This window comes from Chaetura pelagica, unplaced genomic scaffold (genome assembly GCF_000747805.2).
Source record: "Chaetura pelagica isolate M959 unplaced genomic scaffold, ChaPel_1.0 scaffold24, whole genome shotgun sequence".
Classification (NCBI taxonomy): Eukaryota; Metazoa; Chordata; class Aves; order Apodiformes; family Apodidae; genus Chaetura; species Chaetura pelagica.
In genome coordinates, this window is record NW_009953077.1 from 4,545,155 (window position 1) to 4,563,130 (window position 17,976).

At 37.8% G+C, this 17,976-nt stretch overlaps 1 protein-coding gene across 1 annotated transcript in view; it reads right to left on the reverse strand.

The window, feature by feature from the left end:
• The window catches only part of DOCK3 (dedicator of cytokinesis 3), a 169,673-nt gene that overhangs the window by 149,419 nt on the left and 2,278 nt on the right, over window positions 1-17,976 (reverse strand). The window contains exon 2 of the mRNA XM_009996965.1: window positions 2,865-2,948. Within this exon, the coding sequence (XP_009995267.1) occupies window positions 2,865-2,948 (84 nt within the window). The remainder of the gene's footprint in view (window positions 1-2,864; window positions 2,949-17,976) is intronic.

Here is a 17,976-nt window from a genome sequence, read left to right on the forward strand (position 1 = left end):
AGTACCATCACATGGTTTAGAGCTGGTATATCATTTGGTGAAAACATGGAGCTTTTAGTAGATTCAGAGCTAAGGCAGAGACTAAGCCCATTGACTCTTGGGGGGAAGTAGGGGCAATGGGAGGCATCAGTCAGATCCAGACAGGGTTAGAAAAAAGCAATTTAGACATTTATGGCCTGCTATGAAAGCATGGGGAGTGGCAGGCACACAAACTGATTGAAATTCAAAAGTTCCAATTTCAAGTACATGAACAAGATCCATAATAACAAAAACAACTGTCTTTGCAGTTTCACTGCAGTTCCAATTTCATTGAAATTCTTTTCATTTAATCACTTTTTATTTAAATATGCATAGACAACCAAAAAAAAAGATTAAATGTGTTCTTGATTTGCATTCATATTTATTAGCCTTAGAGAGACAAATACATGCATATATACATGTGTGTGTGCATATGTTCCTTTACTCAGCAACTACATATAAAACTTAGCTGCAGAGGTACCCAAGACCTTGAAATAGAAATTCCCCAGACTTTCATTCAATTGCTCTAAATGCAGCAACTGTTTTTTATTCCAGTCACTAGAAAAGTTCACTTACTAAATAACTGGTATTATTATTACGAAAAAGTAAGTCATTATGGTCAAAAACAAGTACATTCAGAAGTATAGCTAGTATTTGAATCTTTGTCAACCTTGAATTTTCTAGCGAGTCTCCAAAATCACTCTTCACATTACTGGGTTCGCATGCATGTATGTAAATCCTTTTAACCCAGACAGCAAAATCCCTACTGCAGAGAATTATGCACAGACTGTTCCAAGAAGTGAAGCTGAGACAGCAATGGATCTTCTGCTGATTCCCACAGTAGTGACCCTTTTTGCATAGGTTAACATGAATTTATCCAGTTTACCTGGACAAAAGAATCCTCAGAAAGTAAGGCAGAAGTAGATGAGGTATGTTTCATTCTACATTTGCAAGGCAAACAAAAGACCATGTTGAACAACCACTTAGACAAGAATGCTTAAGAACGTTCTTTGCACATTTCATTTGCTTTCTGGCACAATTCACACATGCAAGAGCTGCAGCACAGACCAGCCAAATATTTAGATGAGTTTCATATTATGGAATTCCAGACATTTTTATAAAAATGAATACATCTTTTTATGTATGAGAAGTCCATAGTAAAGGTACCTCAACCAAAATGACAGTATTGAAGACTTGAAAAAGAAAACAAGAACTGTGCAAACACCTTCTCCCACCCAGGAAAACACTCTGTCTGAGGGCCTGCTCTCTCAGTGATTTCAAGATTGGCCTTTGAGGAACCATCCTCAGAACTACTGGCAAAGGAAATAAAGACTAGTCATTACAAAACTGAAAAGAGACATGGGATTATTCTTTGGATTTTCTGTAAGCAACCTGCTCCTTTGAGATCTTGCTTCTATCTCCCAGAATTTTGAAAGTTTCCTCAATTACCAGAAATGGTTTGAAAACACAGCTGCTTTCAGCAATACAGACTGTTTCACCTTCAAGTTACTCTATCCTATGCAAACTAATAAACTTTTCCTGAGCTTGCACCATGTCCTAATTCACAAGATCTGGTAGAATGACTACAATCAACACTTGGTGCTTGAGTAAACCTTAGCTCAAAACATCACATGTTTTTTAAAAAAAAACATGATCATTTGTAGGTATAATAGTACAGGTATTGTTTACAGTATGCTTCTTCAAGTATTAATCATCACTATTGCACTGCAAAAGTCTCATTCATAGAAAATTTTTACAAGTGTAGCTGAAGAGGCCACTACTTCCCTAGAAAAAGTAGTGTGTAGGAGCTCACTTTTCATGAAGAGTTAAGTCAGTAGGTAAACAAACAAAATGCCCGAGTACACAAAAAAGTAGCAAAAAGACAATTCTCTGCATGAGAGCAAAAGGCAGTCTTCTGACAGACATGTAGGCTGCTGTAGCAGCATTGACACTGGAGATGAAAAATTACTGTAAACAGACCAAACAAAAATAAACCTACAACTTTGTGGAATGTTAATTTGGAATTCAAATTTGTGAATCTGGTTTTAAATTTCTTGTAACAATTCAAGATTAAGGTTACATTATTCCACCTCAGAGTATAGCAAAGCATGTTCTTTTACTTTATCTTGTCAACCTCCTTCTCAATAGACACATTTTACACCACTTGCTTACTCTGAGCATTATGATAGAAATCATTCTCCTTTTAAATTCAACTCCAATCACAGTGTTCATGTGAACAAAGCAGATGATTAGGACATTCATTCATTTATTCACTCACAGATATCTCCAGCCACATAAGAAAGAACTATTGTTATAACACAATGGCATTTTCTTTTAGATACAAAAATCCACATGATGATAAATGCAAAGCAATCCCCCCTTAACCCATATTCTTTGCATTTTTTCCACTATTGTTCTCAAATTATTTGATAACCTCTTTTTCATAAAATATTTTTCATGTGTTCGGAGGTTTTGAAATAATAAACACCGATATACTTAATTGAAATGCATAACAGTAACTAAGAAAACTTAGTAGAAAAGATACTGATTATATACTTCACATGATGAAAATTCACTGTAAGACCCAATTACAGTACAACAATCAGGTCAGGGTTCAAGATTTTATGGACAGATGGTTAACTTAAAACACACTGACCCCCTATCAGACTGGATTAGTGCCAGGAGCACTCAGCCTTTCCTACAGAAAGTGGGTCAGATTAGGTTTTAATCAAGTGCTTTGATTTGATGCATCATGATTTCTAAATAACTTACTAAAATCAGCTAGATGGAGACATTTGTATATTCTTACATAGAAAATGGGATTCTTTCCTGGACATCGCACTTACCTTCACATTTCTCTAGGATCTGGACAGTTTCACCTAGTTCCAGGACCAAACCTTGCGGTACAGCTCCTCGGAAGCTGCATATCACTAGAGGGTGGGGAAAGAGAGAGAGACATATGAGGGTTGAATCTTTGTGTGAATTTTCCTTCTAAGCATAGCTCTTCAGCTCACTCCTGACATAAAAATAGACATTACATAGCTGCCCAGAAAACCCATCAGCCAACTTTTCCTCAACAGATACCTTTATTTTGGTCCTTATCAGAAATTAAGGTCACAGCAACATAAAAGCTGTGCTTTTGAAAATACTTTTTAATTAAGCAAGGCTTGTAATCTCTTTAATCACAAACCTGATTCATATTGCATGCAAAGATTTCCTTGTCTCACAATTCTTACTCTACTACACAACTCATCAATGGAACAGGCAGTCCTAACTGCAAAGGCTATAATAGGAAGTCAACTGCAACTTACTTTTCCCCCAAGTCAAAACTGTTTCAAGTACCATCTGTTCAACTAATATACTGCAAAAATCCTGTATTACCATACATTCTATTTAAGTGGACATATAAAAGAACACGTAAGAATCTATACTATATATCTTAAATATTTTTCTAGGTATCTTGAGTTTTCACCAACCAGGGAAAATAAGAACCTACTGTAATGTTTCAGAAAATATGAATACAATAAAATAAATTACTGAACTCAGTTTTTAAAAAAATTATTATAGTATATAATGTTATATACTAGAAATGTAAAAAAACAACAGGGACATGGGCAGTTGTTGAAACATGACATATCAAAACAAAGGATTAATTGAAAATAAGGACCACCTTCCCTCCCCAGTCCCATAATGCTTGTTCATCAGCACTTAAAAATGCACTCAGACACAAATTCAGTTTAATCATTGAAGGACCTTGTTCTAAGGAAATACATGCTCAGACACAGAGTATGCCCTTTACGTCACCTACACACATTGGAACACAAGTGGAATTCTTGGAGCTGAAATAGTGACCTCCAGTGGGCACTGTCCTTTTTTCCAATTTAAGAGAACACTCCCCTTTAAATTCAAATACTTGGGCTATGGCTGAGAATTTCCCAGGTGATGGAGATAAAATAAATTTCATCTCTTCCCTGAGTATCTTTTTATGTCAAAGCCACTGAGCCCCTTACAATCCCTCTCTGTGCAGAACTTGAAGCAGGTAACCAGAAAGTCTCATGTCCAGGGGAAGAACACCATGGAAACTAAGGCTATCATCTGCACCATCTACCACAAGCTATGTTTCTTGAACCTTCAATTTCCAAGAAATAACAAGAAAAGCATAGAAAAAACCTCCACCAAAAGAAAACATGGTTTCAATCCTATAGGCAGATTTCATAAAGGGCAAGAAAGAACAAACTGCAGCCAGCACGCAAATGTCCATACAGATGAGGCCAATATGAGAAACAACTGGAATCAAAATCTCAAGTGAACCAAACACCATCAAATGTTTGCTCCTCCACAGTGAGACTCAATGCAGTGTTTAACGAAAGGAAAAAACTAAGGATTCCACCAACAAACCGAAACTGCTCCCTCAGCTCCTGGGGCCCAGCAGAAGTCACTGCTGGTAAAATGAGATTTTAATTTCTTATTTATAATCAATGACAGAAGAAACATAACAATTTGCTCCAGACTAGACTAATGCAGACAACATAATCCAAGATAAATATTAAACTTGTCAGTATTCTGGACTCATTCTTCACCCATGAGGAAATCATAAATATGGACTTCAACCAAAAAAACCCAACTACTTAATGCTTCTGCTGAAGTGTAGGAACACTGACCACTGCCAAGTGCTTAACTGGCAGGCCACAATCAAACCTCAAACAACTTATCCTTTCCCCTCAAGTATTTTAGATAGTAGTATCCTTTATATAAATTAACATTTGGGGTCTTTTCTAATAGGCAATTTTACCAGAATAAAGTACAAACGTCTTTTATTTTTAAGTTGTTTTGCAAAACAGTTCTATATTAAAAACCATTACTTTTCCATTTAGACAAAAAATACTGAAACATTCAGCAATGTCTCATAACCACAGGATTTTAGAAATCCTGTGTAAAAAGCTGCCATTGAAAATACCAGAAATCTTGATGGATGGGAATACAGTAACAAGATACATTAATTTATGAGAGAAATTCTAGATATACTATTATTTTTTAAAAATAGTACATGCATAATATTAAATCTATTTCTAGGCCATTTTCTGCTTCTCTGAACATGTCAAGATTATCATGACACAGAGGCACCACTCACAAGACATTGAGTATTAGTGGTCACAGAAAAGAGTAATTTGAATTGTAGAGATTACTGACTGGTCTCACGCAACTAAGTCCAACAAGTAATAATTAGTCTGAAAAACATTATTACATGTTAACACTGCATGAGAAGCTTTTGACTAGCCAGCAACAGCTGGCTTCCTATGACAATTATTTACTATATGAAAACTACTGAAGGAAAGATGCAACCAGGAAAGAAACTGGATTTGATGCAACTACTAGTACTTTGCTCATGAAATACTTGCCTAATTCTCAACAATAAAAAAGAGCTTAGAATGAAAGTTAAAGGAAAGTTACCAGGAAAACACAGTACTGTTTTTTTCCAAGTCTGATATAACACATTTTTAAATATGGCCAAGAATAATGACTTTATAGTAACGGGCTTAGTCATATCCAGGCTTACAAGAAGTAATTCTAATAGGTCTGTTAGTTTATAGATACAAACTTTCCATTTATTAAAGGATTCTAATTGTCACACAAAGAAAATCTGATAAAAAGGACTCTACTGCATCAATATTTAATCAGCTCTTTACAATTCAGAGTAATCTAATAATAAAGTTAAGCAAAACTCTTTTCTTAGGTCTTCTTAAATAAAAAAAAAGTAAAGCAAAAAAAATCACAGAACAGAAATTAACTGATCCCACCAGCTACAGACACAATCTGGATGATCACTCGTAATTAGAAAATAAGTTCTCATACAAAAATAACATCCACCTCATCCATCTCTGCTCTGGAGACAGGCTAAGAGAGTTGGAGATGTTCAGCCTGGAGAAGAGAAGGCTTCAGGGAGACCTTCCAGTACCTGAAGGGGCTACAGGGAAGCTGGGGAGGGGCTTTTCACCACAGAGAGCAGTGACAGAAAAAGGGGTAATGGTTTTAAACTGAAAGAGGGGAGATTTAGGTTAGACATCAGGAAGAAATTCTTCACCATGAGGGTACTAAGGTGCTGGAATACGTTGCAGAAGCCCCCTCCCTGGAGGTGTTCTTGCAGAAACTAAGCCTGGCTGTGATGAAGTGGGAATGAATTTGCACAGATAAATAACTTGCAGAGAGCTATGAAATAGCAGCAGTCAGTGCTCTTGCTGAACACAGATTGACCAGCAAGCTCTCAAGGGACCTCCACTGGAGCCTTTTCTGTTTAAAGTATTTCTAAATGATCCAGAAAAGCTGATCATTTAGAAAAACAACAGTTTGTGAAGCCACTCCAATTATTCACAGTAATGAACAGTTGCAGATGGACCGAAGTGCTGCAAGGAGAACTGGAGACATGTAACCATTTAGTCCACCTACATGGTGTTCCATGAGGGATGAATGCACAAAACCATCGTCTTTCCCCTTGCTATTATCACACCAAGCAAGACCCTGGACTCTTATTCAGAGTTCCTATCACAAACTCAATGCTCAGCCACTGTCAAGCACCACCTCCCCACCACAGCAGAGTACCACCTCTGGGAAATAAGGGGAGATGCTATCACCTACAGTACTGTATAAAACTCACAAGGAATCCCCCATGTGCCGGATTCCCCCTTTCCCATTTGTCAAAAAGGACAGAACAGCATGAGGAAAGGTAGAAAGAAGTGAAAAAAAGAGATGGCAAGGACTGCATAAGGGCTTTCACATGATTAATTATGGACCAAGACAGGACCCTTCTACCAGTAAGACTGACTGCTCTGCATTAAGAGAGTGTAATTGAGAAGCTGGACAGAGAAGATGAACAGGGAACAATTGCTAATCATTCCTTCCAGTACAAAAAGCAGAGCAGTGTCAAATGAAACAGCAGATAAGAGCTCAGGACTTTTAAATAAAATACTTTGACACACAGTGCATAAACTGTGAAACTTCTCACAAGATGCTATGGCTTATAAATAAATAAATAAATAAATCCTTTGAGTTAAAATAGGGCAAATGAGTGGAAATGTACCACCTTCAACTCAGCAAGTCCCTAAAGCCAGAAGCACTTAACTCTTGGGAAAGCAAGACATGCTTATCTCGCTGTGCTGCTGCCCTGTAAACTCCTGCTACTGGCCACTTCCAGGGGCTGGACACTGAATGAGATGGGTATGTGGTTGGACTGTGTGATCTCACTCTGCTATTATAGAATCACAGCCCAAGCTCCTGTTGTCCCTTGCTGTCTACCAGTTTGTGACCTCATCTGGCACTATTACAGCCAAAAGTGAGAATAAAACTCCCAGTTAGACAAATGCTAAGTTAGATTTCACATGTGTCATTATTACTTTCTTCTGCCCACCTAAGTAATAGCTAAGTTCCATTTTTGGTGAGTATAATTTAAAACATATCTTCCTCTTCTAATTCCTTTGAATTCAATTTCCTATGTCCCAACCTCCCCACCCAGTCTCACCTGGCTTGCAACACTTCCACAGATCATTTTTCTTCTCAAATATATTATGTCAATTACACGATAAATACAGTAATAGAAATGTGTTGTTTTTTACATGAAGAGTTGGAAAAATGCCAGAGTACTGTCCAGCACAGTGCATCCACATAAATATTATACAGCATCTAGCTGCTAATTCCCTCGAAAGATTTTTTTTTCTTAGTATATACATATAAATACTTTGCAGCACAATGAAGTAGCATTGGTATATGCCTTCTGCATATACTTTCTAATTTTTTCAACACTATTTCTACACTTGGTAATAAAGGCTACAAAAATATTTTGACATTGCCTAACGTTCTATTTACAATATAAAATATCGGTTCAGCCCATAGTGAGTAATTTGCTTATCTTCATAAAGAAATTGAGCCCTTTCCTGCCCTTTTACTCTCCATCTTGCAAGATGTAACAACAAAAATTGGAAGTATTTATTTAAACAAGGGTTGAGAAGCAAGTTCAAGAGGTTTCCATGTTTACATCATCCCCTTTTACTTCTCTAATCTAAATTATGTTTCTCTGATTGTAAAGATGGGCTTTTAAAAATTATTATTTCTCATGTTTTCTTTTGCACAATACAACTGCTACTAGAACAGATCCAATACGCTAAAACTTTATTTTTTTCCTAAGATGTTGGTGAGGCCAAGATTTAATGAACTCTATGGGTTAACTTTTGGGAAAAAGCCAATTATTTCCTGTAGTCAGCTGTGAATCTGTTTTTGTTGGTTTTTTGTTGTTGTTGTTTTTTAGTTTCACTGGGTCTTTTTTAGTTGCTTAATATGACAAAATAGAATTTCTTAAACTCCTTTCATGAGCAATCATAACTTTGTGAACTTTCAACATCTGTTTACTCAGTGGCTTCAAAAGGGAAATCTTCTTGGTCTTTGTGACAGTTTTTCCAGTTTTCAACTCATTATTATCTGTCTTACTAAAATTGTGGTAACTTGCAGTATTTTTAGATGACACCAGCAGAATGCAAGCTTTCCAAGCCATTTAATTTTTATAAATGCTTTGTACTACACTCAACCTGTGGTTATTCAGGTTATGCACTAATCATGCCCTAAGTGTATCTTCCACCAAACTATTTTCAGAAGGGAAGGCAAGGATCATGCACAGGAGAAGCACAGCTACAGCTGCACTGCCCTATACCAGAACTGCTTAGCTCCATACCCTCCCAATTTGTAATCACACTGAGCAGACCAGACCGTAGCACTGTGTTCTGTGCTACAAATGGCAAAGTTCTGAAGTTTTCTGATGGTCTAATTTATGCTTTAAACTCACATCTCTATCACACTAGCTAAGAGTTTGGTGTTCATGCTTACTCTGTATAAACTCATATCACAAGCTCTTACATTTCACAGGTCTTCAAGACCTATCATTATTACTAGTTAACATGGACTATAAGCCAATTTCTGACCCAAAGGTTAATTAGTATCAATCAACCTTAAAAAAAAATAATGTAATGATTTAAGACTGATAAACTGACGTTATGATAAGGATGCATCTCTCCTTACAGTGCTTTTTCATATGAATCCATCTATTAAAAGTGTCAGCTATCAAACTGTTTAAGCTAGTTTCAACAGCTGAACAAGATGAACTTTATTTTGCTCCCTGTAATACCCAGATGATATTAAAGGCTCCAGGTAACATAACTTTGAGTCACTGTAGTAGGCAAGACCAAAGATGGCTCCAAATTCAGTATCTTTTCCTAACAGAGGCTAAAAAAAAAAAGGCATGAAGGGTATTAGAATATGGCAAGAATGGAGCTTTCCCCAGCTTGAGCCATCTGTGGATTGGGACTTCCTAAAGTAGGAGTCTTTATTAGTATTAATTTTATGTATGTATTTAATAGTGCTTTTCTATACTTCTACGGAGTCCCCCAAGTGTTTTTGAATTACATCAACTTTAATCATCCACATCACCCCAGAACTTCACACTTCACTTAGGGATCATATAGAAAATGTCTTTCAGTTGTTCAGATCCTCCATCACCAGTGTCCCCTGGGAACAGTATGAAAATAAAATGAGTGAGCAGTAAAATTTATATTATTTCACTCCACAGGATTTATGGGTTTAGAATCTTCCAAACTACCTCTTCTGAATAATTTATTTTCCAAGAAGGGTGACAGATGTTAAATTTTTGTATTTACAGAAGGCAGACAAGGAAAAGTCTGTAAGTCACAGCAAGAGGACTGCATAAGGGAAAAAAAAACAACATTGATACAAGTTACCACACAAAGGAGCAGAACAGCCAATAGTCCAGATCTAGCTTTACCTTTTTGTGAGGCAACTGTGTTTGCACAAGCATGCCCACAGGTAGCAACTAATACCTTGCAAACCACCATGTACCTTTCATTCAAACCATCTTGCAGAACTACAAACCTTTTCCCAAAAAAACCAGTAATTCTTGCAAACAGAAAATTGGGGGTTTAACAACTTAAAAAAAAAAACAACCTTATGAAGGAAAAAATGCTTCACATTTTTATAACAAAATTAAGGGCCAATATGATTATTTTTTTTGTGGAGCTGCTTGATTAAACCTGGCAGCTTCACAGATTGCACAGCTAAGCTCTGATGATATTTGACAAGGGACCAGAACCACAAGGAAATGAAAATGAAAACATTTCCATTTTATTCTACAAATACCTAGAAGAATGCTTTCACCTTCAGAGTGCATCTTCCAAGTATTGAAATGATTAATTGTGGGTGAGGGTTCCGATTATTTGCCAAAAATGAATTTGAGACATGCCAGTTCATTTGCAAGTTCAGGCCACGTTCAGCAAGTACATTTACAGAGAAAACAGGGAACAAAATCCACGTCCTAGTACTTCTAAAACATTCTGCTGTTTAAGCAAGATGGACAATAAAAAGAATGTAGGTACTAAGGAGAGGACATATCCAATTACACTCTGAAAAAACAACAACTACCCAAATAAAATAACACAGGATTTTTGCAGCAAGGGACATTTCTTGCTGAGTATTCTAATACACATGACACAGAACAGGGCTCTAATCCGATTGGAATTGCCAGGCACTAATGTAATACACACACAAAAAAAAAGATTATCAGAAGCTGATTAAAAGCCATCCAAACACTACAACTGAAGAGTAGGGATTAAACAAAAGACATGATTTAGAAGAGGTCTAAAGAATTTTTTGACCTTATTAATGGTCTTTATGAACTTCTATGCAAAACCTTGAGGAAAAAAAATATACTTCAGAATGGACAGCATCTGTTACACTTAAGGTTTTGTATATTACCAAAATTACACTACAATTAAGTGAAGGTATTTCAGGCTGGTCTGAGAGCACTGGCAGTTGCTAGGCAGCATCTGCTCCTGTCAGAGATGCTTCTTTCTTTGTGCACTACAGAACCTCAGCCAGGAATACTGCCACCAATGGATTATTACAAGGCAGCTTACTGCCATCACATGGCATCTGCAAAGTGCTCAAACTGCTGCCTAGCAACACCGCCTCTTTCTACTGAGTCATACCACCACTATGAAAATATTCATGTAAAAAAAGAAACAGATGCCTGAGAAGAAAGGTGATCATTCACTAGCAAACTGAATTATTGCTAGCATCTTTCTCCCACCCTCCAAGATAAAAATAGAGGTTAAGTTTAAAAATCATTAACTGTTTAAAATAGTTTTGCACATCCTGGTGACTCAAGGTAGAACTGAAGAAACAGACCAGAAGTCCACAGTACTGTCCACTACCTTAACTGTATTAAGGAACTGACTGAGCTTCTAGCTTTGCAGACATCTATACTCGTTACTCATCCCCTTCCTGTACATCTGTTCCCTCAGTCATCAGGTCACTCAACTTCCACTCTGATGGTACAGAAGTCCATCACTCATGCATCATTCCATGTAGGAAGCAAACACAGCAGCTTCTTTTTCCCTCTTTTAAGCAGAGACAAAGGCTGCTTCAGATTCTGAAACACTTTTCCCTCTTTCCAATATGCAACTTGTGAAGAGGAGAAAAAGACCATACCACACTTGGCTCAGAGCATGGAGTTGCTCTGTGCCACTGTATTCCACAGACAGCAACCGTGAGCCAGAAGTGGCTGTGCTTCACTGCTGAGCACTAGGACATTAAGTAAGAAATGACTCAACTTTTGAATATCCTGGAGGATGGAGATGGCATCACCTCTCCAAGCAACCTGCTTCATTGCCTTACCATATGCCTTGTGGAAATTCATGTTCACTACTGTTCCACCACTGCTCCTTCTCCTTTTGCTCTGCAACTCTGTAAAGTGTGTGGCTTTGTCTTCCCCACAGCTACCTAAAAGTAGCTAAACACAAACTAGACCCCTTCTTACCCTCCCCTTCTACACACAGGTTGTACCAACTTCAACATCACAGACCCTCCTCTCTCATCACATGCTCCAGCCTCCTAACCTCACCGCTCCTACTGAGATAAAGTGCTCTAGGTGCGGCTCCCATAGTGATTCCCAAAAAGGGACCACCACTGATTCCTGTTCACAAAACATAGGGATCATGCCACCGTAGTTCACATCCATCCCATTTTATACTGACTACATCACAGGACTTTTAGTCCTCCTGCCTAACTACTAAAAAAGTTCCTAACATGCTGAAGTTACCTTGTTATTTATAGTCACTTTGCACATATCCCAGGAGGAGGAGGAACCCCAGGAGGAGGAGGAAGGAAAGAACAGGGCAGATTTATTGAAGTGCATTTATCAGTGTACCAGCTCCTGCATCTTAGTTGAAAACTCTGTATTTTAGTCCACACTGTCTGCCACACAAGAACTTTTCTTGACATCTAAAGACAGCTTACAAGGCTGTTAGGAAACCTTTCAAACCACACACAAGAATTTTGACCTTTTTGGCAAACTATTTGCTACTAAAATACAAAAAAATTAAATACTTGCCTGAGATAATTGAAGATGCCTTTTTTCATGAGACCTACAGATTTTTTACCTCTTCTAATCTTGACTTAAGCAGGCATACATTATTTAATGCTACTGACATCATCTGAAACACTGGGAAAATCCACTTTGTCTCGTATTGAATCCTCCACCCAGGCTGAAATTAACCAGGCTTTCTACATTATTAAGAGAAGAATACTGCCTTGTGGCAGCAACCTAAAATGTAGTCATTCCAGAACTGCAAAAAACCCAAACCATCAGAAGTTGCAGTCTAGGGCCTTGCTGTGATGAAGTTTGAGAGATAAGACTACTTTCCACTTCCAACTCCCCAGAGACAAGAGAGAAGCTGTTTCCTCAAGACCAATACTTCAAAAGCAGCCTTCCTTGGGGTAAAACCCTTGGGACACAGAAATAATAATAATAAAAAAAAAACAAAACAAAAAAACAAACAAAAAAAACCAAACACACCACCAAACCAAAACAAAAAACAACCAACCAAACCAAACAACACAAAACACATCAGAGCAACTTCATTCCTAATTCCAAACAGATCAACTGACTCAGAAAGGCTGAAAGAGAACAGCAAGCGGGCAGAAGGGATAGCTGCAAATTCCCATGCGCATGAGCAGGCGATAAGGGAGGATTTCCAGCAGCAGCACCAGCTGTTCCAAGCGGATGCTGAGCTGCCTGCCCAGCAGACAGCAGGCCCCAGCACAGCAGCTCACAGAGCTGGTCTTTCTGTGCTCCAGGCCAGCTCTTCCCATACTAACAAGTCACTGTCAGAGGACAACCAGTCAATATAACCTGTAAACAAACACAGACACGCAGGTGATTCAGCCAGTCACTCTCTTCATGGGAGGCCAGGCACACATGTAGCAAGCAGATCCATTGTGCACAGCATGTAATTGCAGATGTCAGGGCAAAACTCTCTCACAGAAATGGTGATCCTACTTCACTAAATGCAGTGAAACTAGGCTGCTGCCTGTATGGTTTATGTTGTGGTTTCAGCCAAAACCAGGGCAGTTTATCAAAATTTTAGTTGCCAATCATTCAGTTCATGATCATTTAGAGAGCAAAAAAAACAAAGAAGCATCAAAGTTCAAACCACAGTTTACAATAACCTTCTTCTACAATATTTCATATCTTTTTGGACTATTTATTCCACACTGGCTGACACTTTCTCACTATGCCTAAACCCTCTGTCCATGTATATAATATAGCCAGCTATACATAAACTTACATAAATGGGAAAAAGTACTTGGATTAAGTAAGCAGACATTTCCATAGGCATTTGTCTCTACATAGGAAGAGATGGGTGAAATAGAAACATCTCCTATCTTCCCAGATCCAGTTACTGTAAATACATATATTGCTCCTTACAGGGATCATTTAACACTGTTATATTCTTCTATAAAAGATTTTCTGTTCCTTTTACAAAACTTGCTTGGGTAGACCACACCCACCCCAGCAAGACAGAGGACTGGGCAGGGACACCTCCCACTAGACCAGGTTGCTCCAAGCCCCATCCAACCTGGCCTTGAACACTTCCAGGGGTGGGGCAGCCACAGCTTCTCTGGGCAACCTGGGCCAGTGTCTCACCATCCTCTCAGGAAAGAATGTCTTCCTAGTATCTAACGTAAATCTCCCCTCTTTCAGACTCAAGAGAAGAGAATGAAGTCAAATGCTGAAGTGGGACAAGAGAGAATTCTTACCCTTGTAATAAGTAACCACAACTATACTGAAAAGCACTTGGTCTGCTCAAACCCAGGATTACCAGTCTTCCTAATATCTCCCTTAGGTTTTGACTGAAGACTTGTTTAAACAAACACTAAAATATGTCTAAGGGGAAGGAATTGCAGGAAAAAAAACACCTTAAGGGATGCTTTCAGAATCTCAGAAGAGATCATAAAGTTCACATTGACATACAAAAACTTGGCTAGAGGTTTTTTTATAACATCAGTCACATGAGTGAGATATTTGACCTCCCTGCCTTGAGGTTTAGTGAGTAGAGAGATTTTGAAACAGAACAAAATGTAGTGATCCTAAGGCTGATTCATAACTTAAAAACAAACAATGAAAAGACTGTTGTCAGTTGCAACTGGTTTTGAACCAAGATTCTACCATATTCTTCCTTTAGCCTCTTCCTCAGCACATATAAAAACTAAGAATAATATAAACTTAAATCATTACTTGAATTAAGAAAAATTTCACTGGAACGGGAAAAAAAATTCAGTAGGCTCTAGCAACTGAATATCCTTCCAAAGACTTTATTCTTTGGCCAGTATTTTCACATCCACATATGAAGAAAACTCCCATTTCTGCAAAGAACAAATCTACAGAATGTGTATGACCACCACTAGCTGTTGGAGGACAGATATTTACAGCTCTTCCATGTAAGAAATACATTCCAAATAATTGTTTAATATGTTAATCAGAAAACCTTGTGTATCTACCTGTCATTGTGCATATGAACACAGTGAATTTAAGCCCAAAGCATGCAAATAAGAAACACAAAAGAATTACCTACATTTTCCAAGAACCAGGTGCATTCAAGGCACGTTGTCAAATACCCTGTTTTTCACGGCAATCGATACCCACTGTATTAAAAAGAAAGCAAAATACCTTTCCTTGAATAAAGATGAAAAACCTCAATTCCTGCCAATGGATATTCACATTCCTGTTCCCTCTGTTTCACCAGGAGTCCCATGACCAACTGAATGTGGGCCTATCAGCCTTTTGCTATCCCCAGCCTGTTCCTGAGTACTCCTGTCTACAAAGTCCCCTCAAGTTCAGTCCCACAGACAAATTAACAGCTTCCCCTTCACAATCTACAGGAAGCAAACAAAAAAGCTGTATTAGGAGGAGTCCTGATAGATTATTGTTACTCATTCTTTTCAGTAAGTCAGTAGCTATTTATCTGCACTTCTATCCACTCAGCCACTAGTTGTTACAGGAACACTGGTAAGTCTGTACTTTCCCACTCAGCCACCACTTTTCATTAAATCTGTAGGAAATGTATGCCTGAGACTGCCAACTCTCATCAAGAAATGTCACTCCTTACTGGAATAGAGGTATTGTTAGGTGAGGACAAAGTCTGAACACTTAAAAGATTTCCACCCCTAGGAAATCAGTCTAAACATAAAACCCATTCTGCACTGTGTATAAGGTCAGAGGGGAACCACTGCTGCCTGCACCCAACTGGAAAGCAGCTGAAGTCCTGAAGGTGATATAACTACAAATAAATGGAGAAAATTGCCCTCAAAACCATCAAAGCATCTGAAGTTAAAACCCATACTGCAATACTACCACTTCTTACCCTAAGATCACACCTACATTCCCATTCAAACCACAGGATAAACTGCTTAACGTATCCATCTGATCCCTTGCCTTTGCACACAATTTGGAAAACTGTTTCTCAACTTAATTCCTCCTGTATTTGGAAAGTTTTGGCTAATTTCTACTGTAAATGTATTTGTGGGCAACCAGTACTTAGATGATCTCAAGCTAGTAATATCTTACAGATTAATTCATCCAGCTCTGCAGACCAGGTATTCATAAGGTATTCACAATGTCTTTTGGCTAGACTTTTCTAGGATAAATGAACCAAAATGTCTTAACTTCTTCCCACAAAACAGTCTATTTAATCTCCAAGTTGTCTCAGCAACAGCAGAAATTCAGATTTACACTAGATTGAAACTGAGATTGCCCACTGTGTTAAATGACACCTCACTAAACTTTCCTGTCTATGTTGAAAGTTTCAAGTCTGCTGCATCTTGGAGCTGCTCTTTTCTAGAGACATTTGAAAGTGTGAGTCATTTCTCTTTCAGTCAAATAACACGCATACATTTCTCCTTTATGACTCCTGACTGACAAATTCCTTAGTTCATTCTTAAGTCCTAAGGGCAAAAAAAAGGCCCTCGGGGCATAATATTGAATGGAACTAAAAATTACTTCCATCCACAGATCACCTGGTTTTACTAATAAGCAAGTCCCCAGGTAGGGCCACCACCTCCCAAAACAACACTGAACAGAAGGTTTAGAAGTACATCCCTCCATATAACTTTGGTTCCAAGAAAGATCTCTGAAGAATATTCTTAGTCACCTCACTCCTGCTGCCAGACAATTAGTTTCTGGCATTAAGGTAAGAAAGAGAAGGTGAAATTATATATAATAAAGATCCCACAACACAGAACCCAGTTGCAATGATTGATCTTGCTTCCCGGATTACTGAAGATGGACTTTTTCCTAACTTGGGGACTTCTTTCTCTCTTCAAAATTTTTCATTTTGAACCTGTAACAAACTGCTTCAGTGACGAAGAGAAACTGTGTTATAAGTAATTTCAAAGCTCTTCTTGATTAGCAACTGCTTTCTATGTAAACAGGTAAGGACAGAGAAGTATGGCAAGAGATTTGGTGAGAGAAGGCAGACTTAAGTTTTGCATTCCTATTTTTCCAAATACAAACAGGAATTGGGAAGTGTGCAAGCCAAGGTTTAGTGGCCAGGAAAAAATAGATTATCAAAAATCAAGATGCTGATCAAAAAGCAGAAGCTGCAGTACAGAACTGTAATTAATGTATTATGATGTTCCATTCTTTCTTAGTAGGAACAAGGGAAATATTAGTTATGTGCATTTTGCTTATGGATTTACTTTGCATTGTTACCAATTAAGTAGTGAAACAGAAGATTAAAAATAAAATTTAAAAAAACCCATCAGATTTTCACACTACTTCTTTGAATAAACTAAGAACAGGTTCTGTTTATTCAGGCAGGTTTTCCTTCTCCATGATTTAACACAGTCAAACATATAAAGTACAGGGTTAACTACATTAAAAAAGAAAAGCAAAACTTTGAGAATCACCTAAACATGCACAAAAATAAACCAGCAGATACTGACAGCCTAATGAAATACATAATCAGCTCTCACACATGCCAAATTTCAATTAACAGTTATTTACTAAGAGTTCTCTTTGCTTAGCTTTTTTGCTTAAAGCAGAGACTGCTTTAAAAATACTAAAACACTAGAGGGCTAGAGAGCTAGTTATCTCCAATCATCAGTTTAGAAACCTCACTGTTTTCATAACTGGTCATCTTAAGCATGTGTGGAAGAACTGTTTGCCTTTCAACAAGTCTAAAGTTCTGCCAGTGTAGTTAGGATCGGATCCACTGAACAGAAGTCTTCCTAAAAGTAAAAAAAGGGAATTATTCACAACAGCTACCAGATAGTAGCTGAAAAAACCATTCAAGGAAGAATGTAGAATTGTGTATCATTTACTTAACTATTTAGAAATATCCTGAGAAATCTTTTAATAGCTTTGTTGAAGCATACAATGACTTGTATGAGAATTGGTAAGTATGGGGAGTTCTACAACTGCAAGCACTGAAAACTTAATTGCAGCTAGACAGTCAAAGAGAACTCCAGAACCACCAAAAAGCCACTGACATTCACATCAATACATTTCACATATTCTCTTGCAGTCAAGAGTCCGTGTAACTGTAAAGGGGTGTCTGTGAAGGGGCT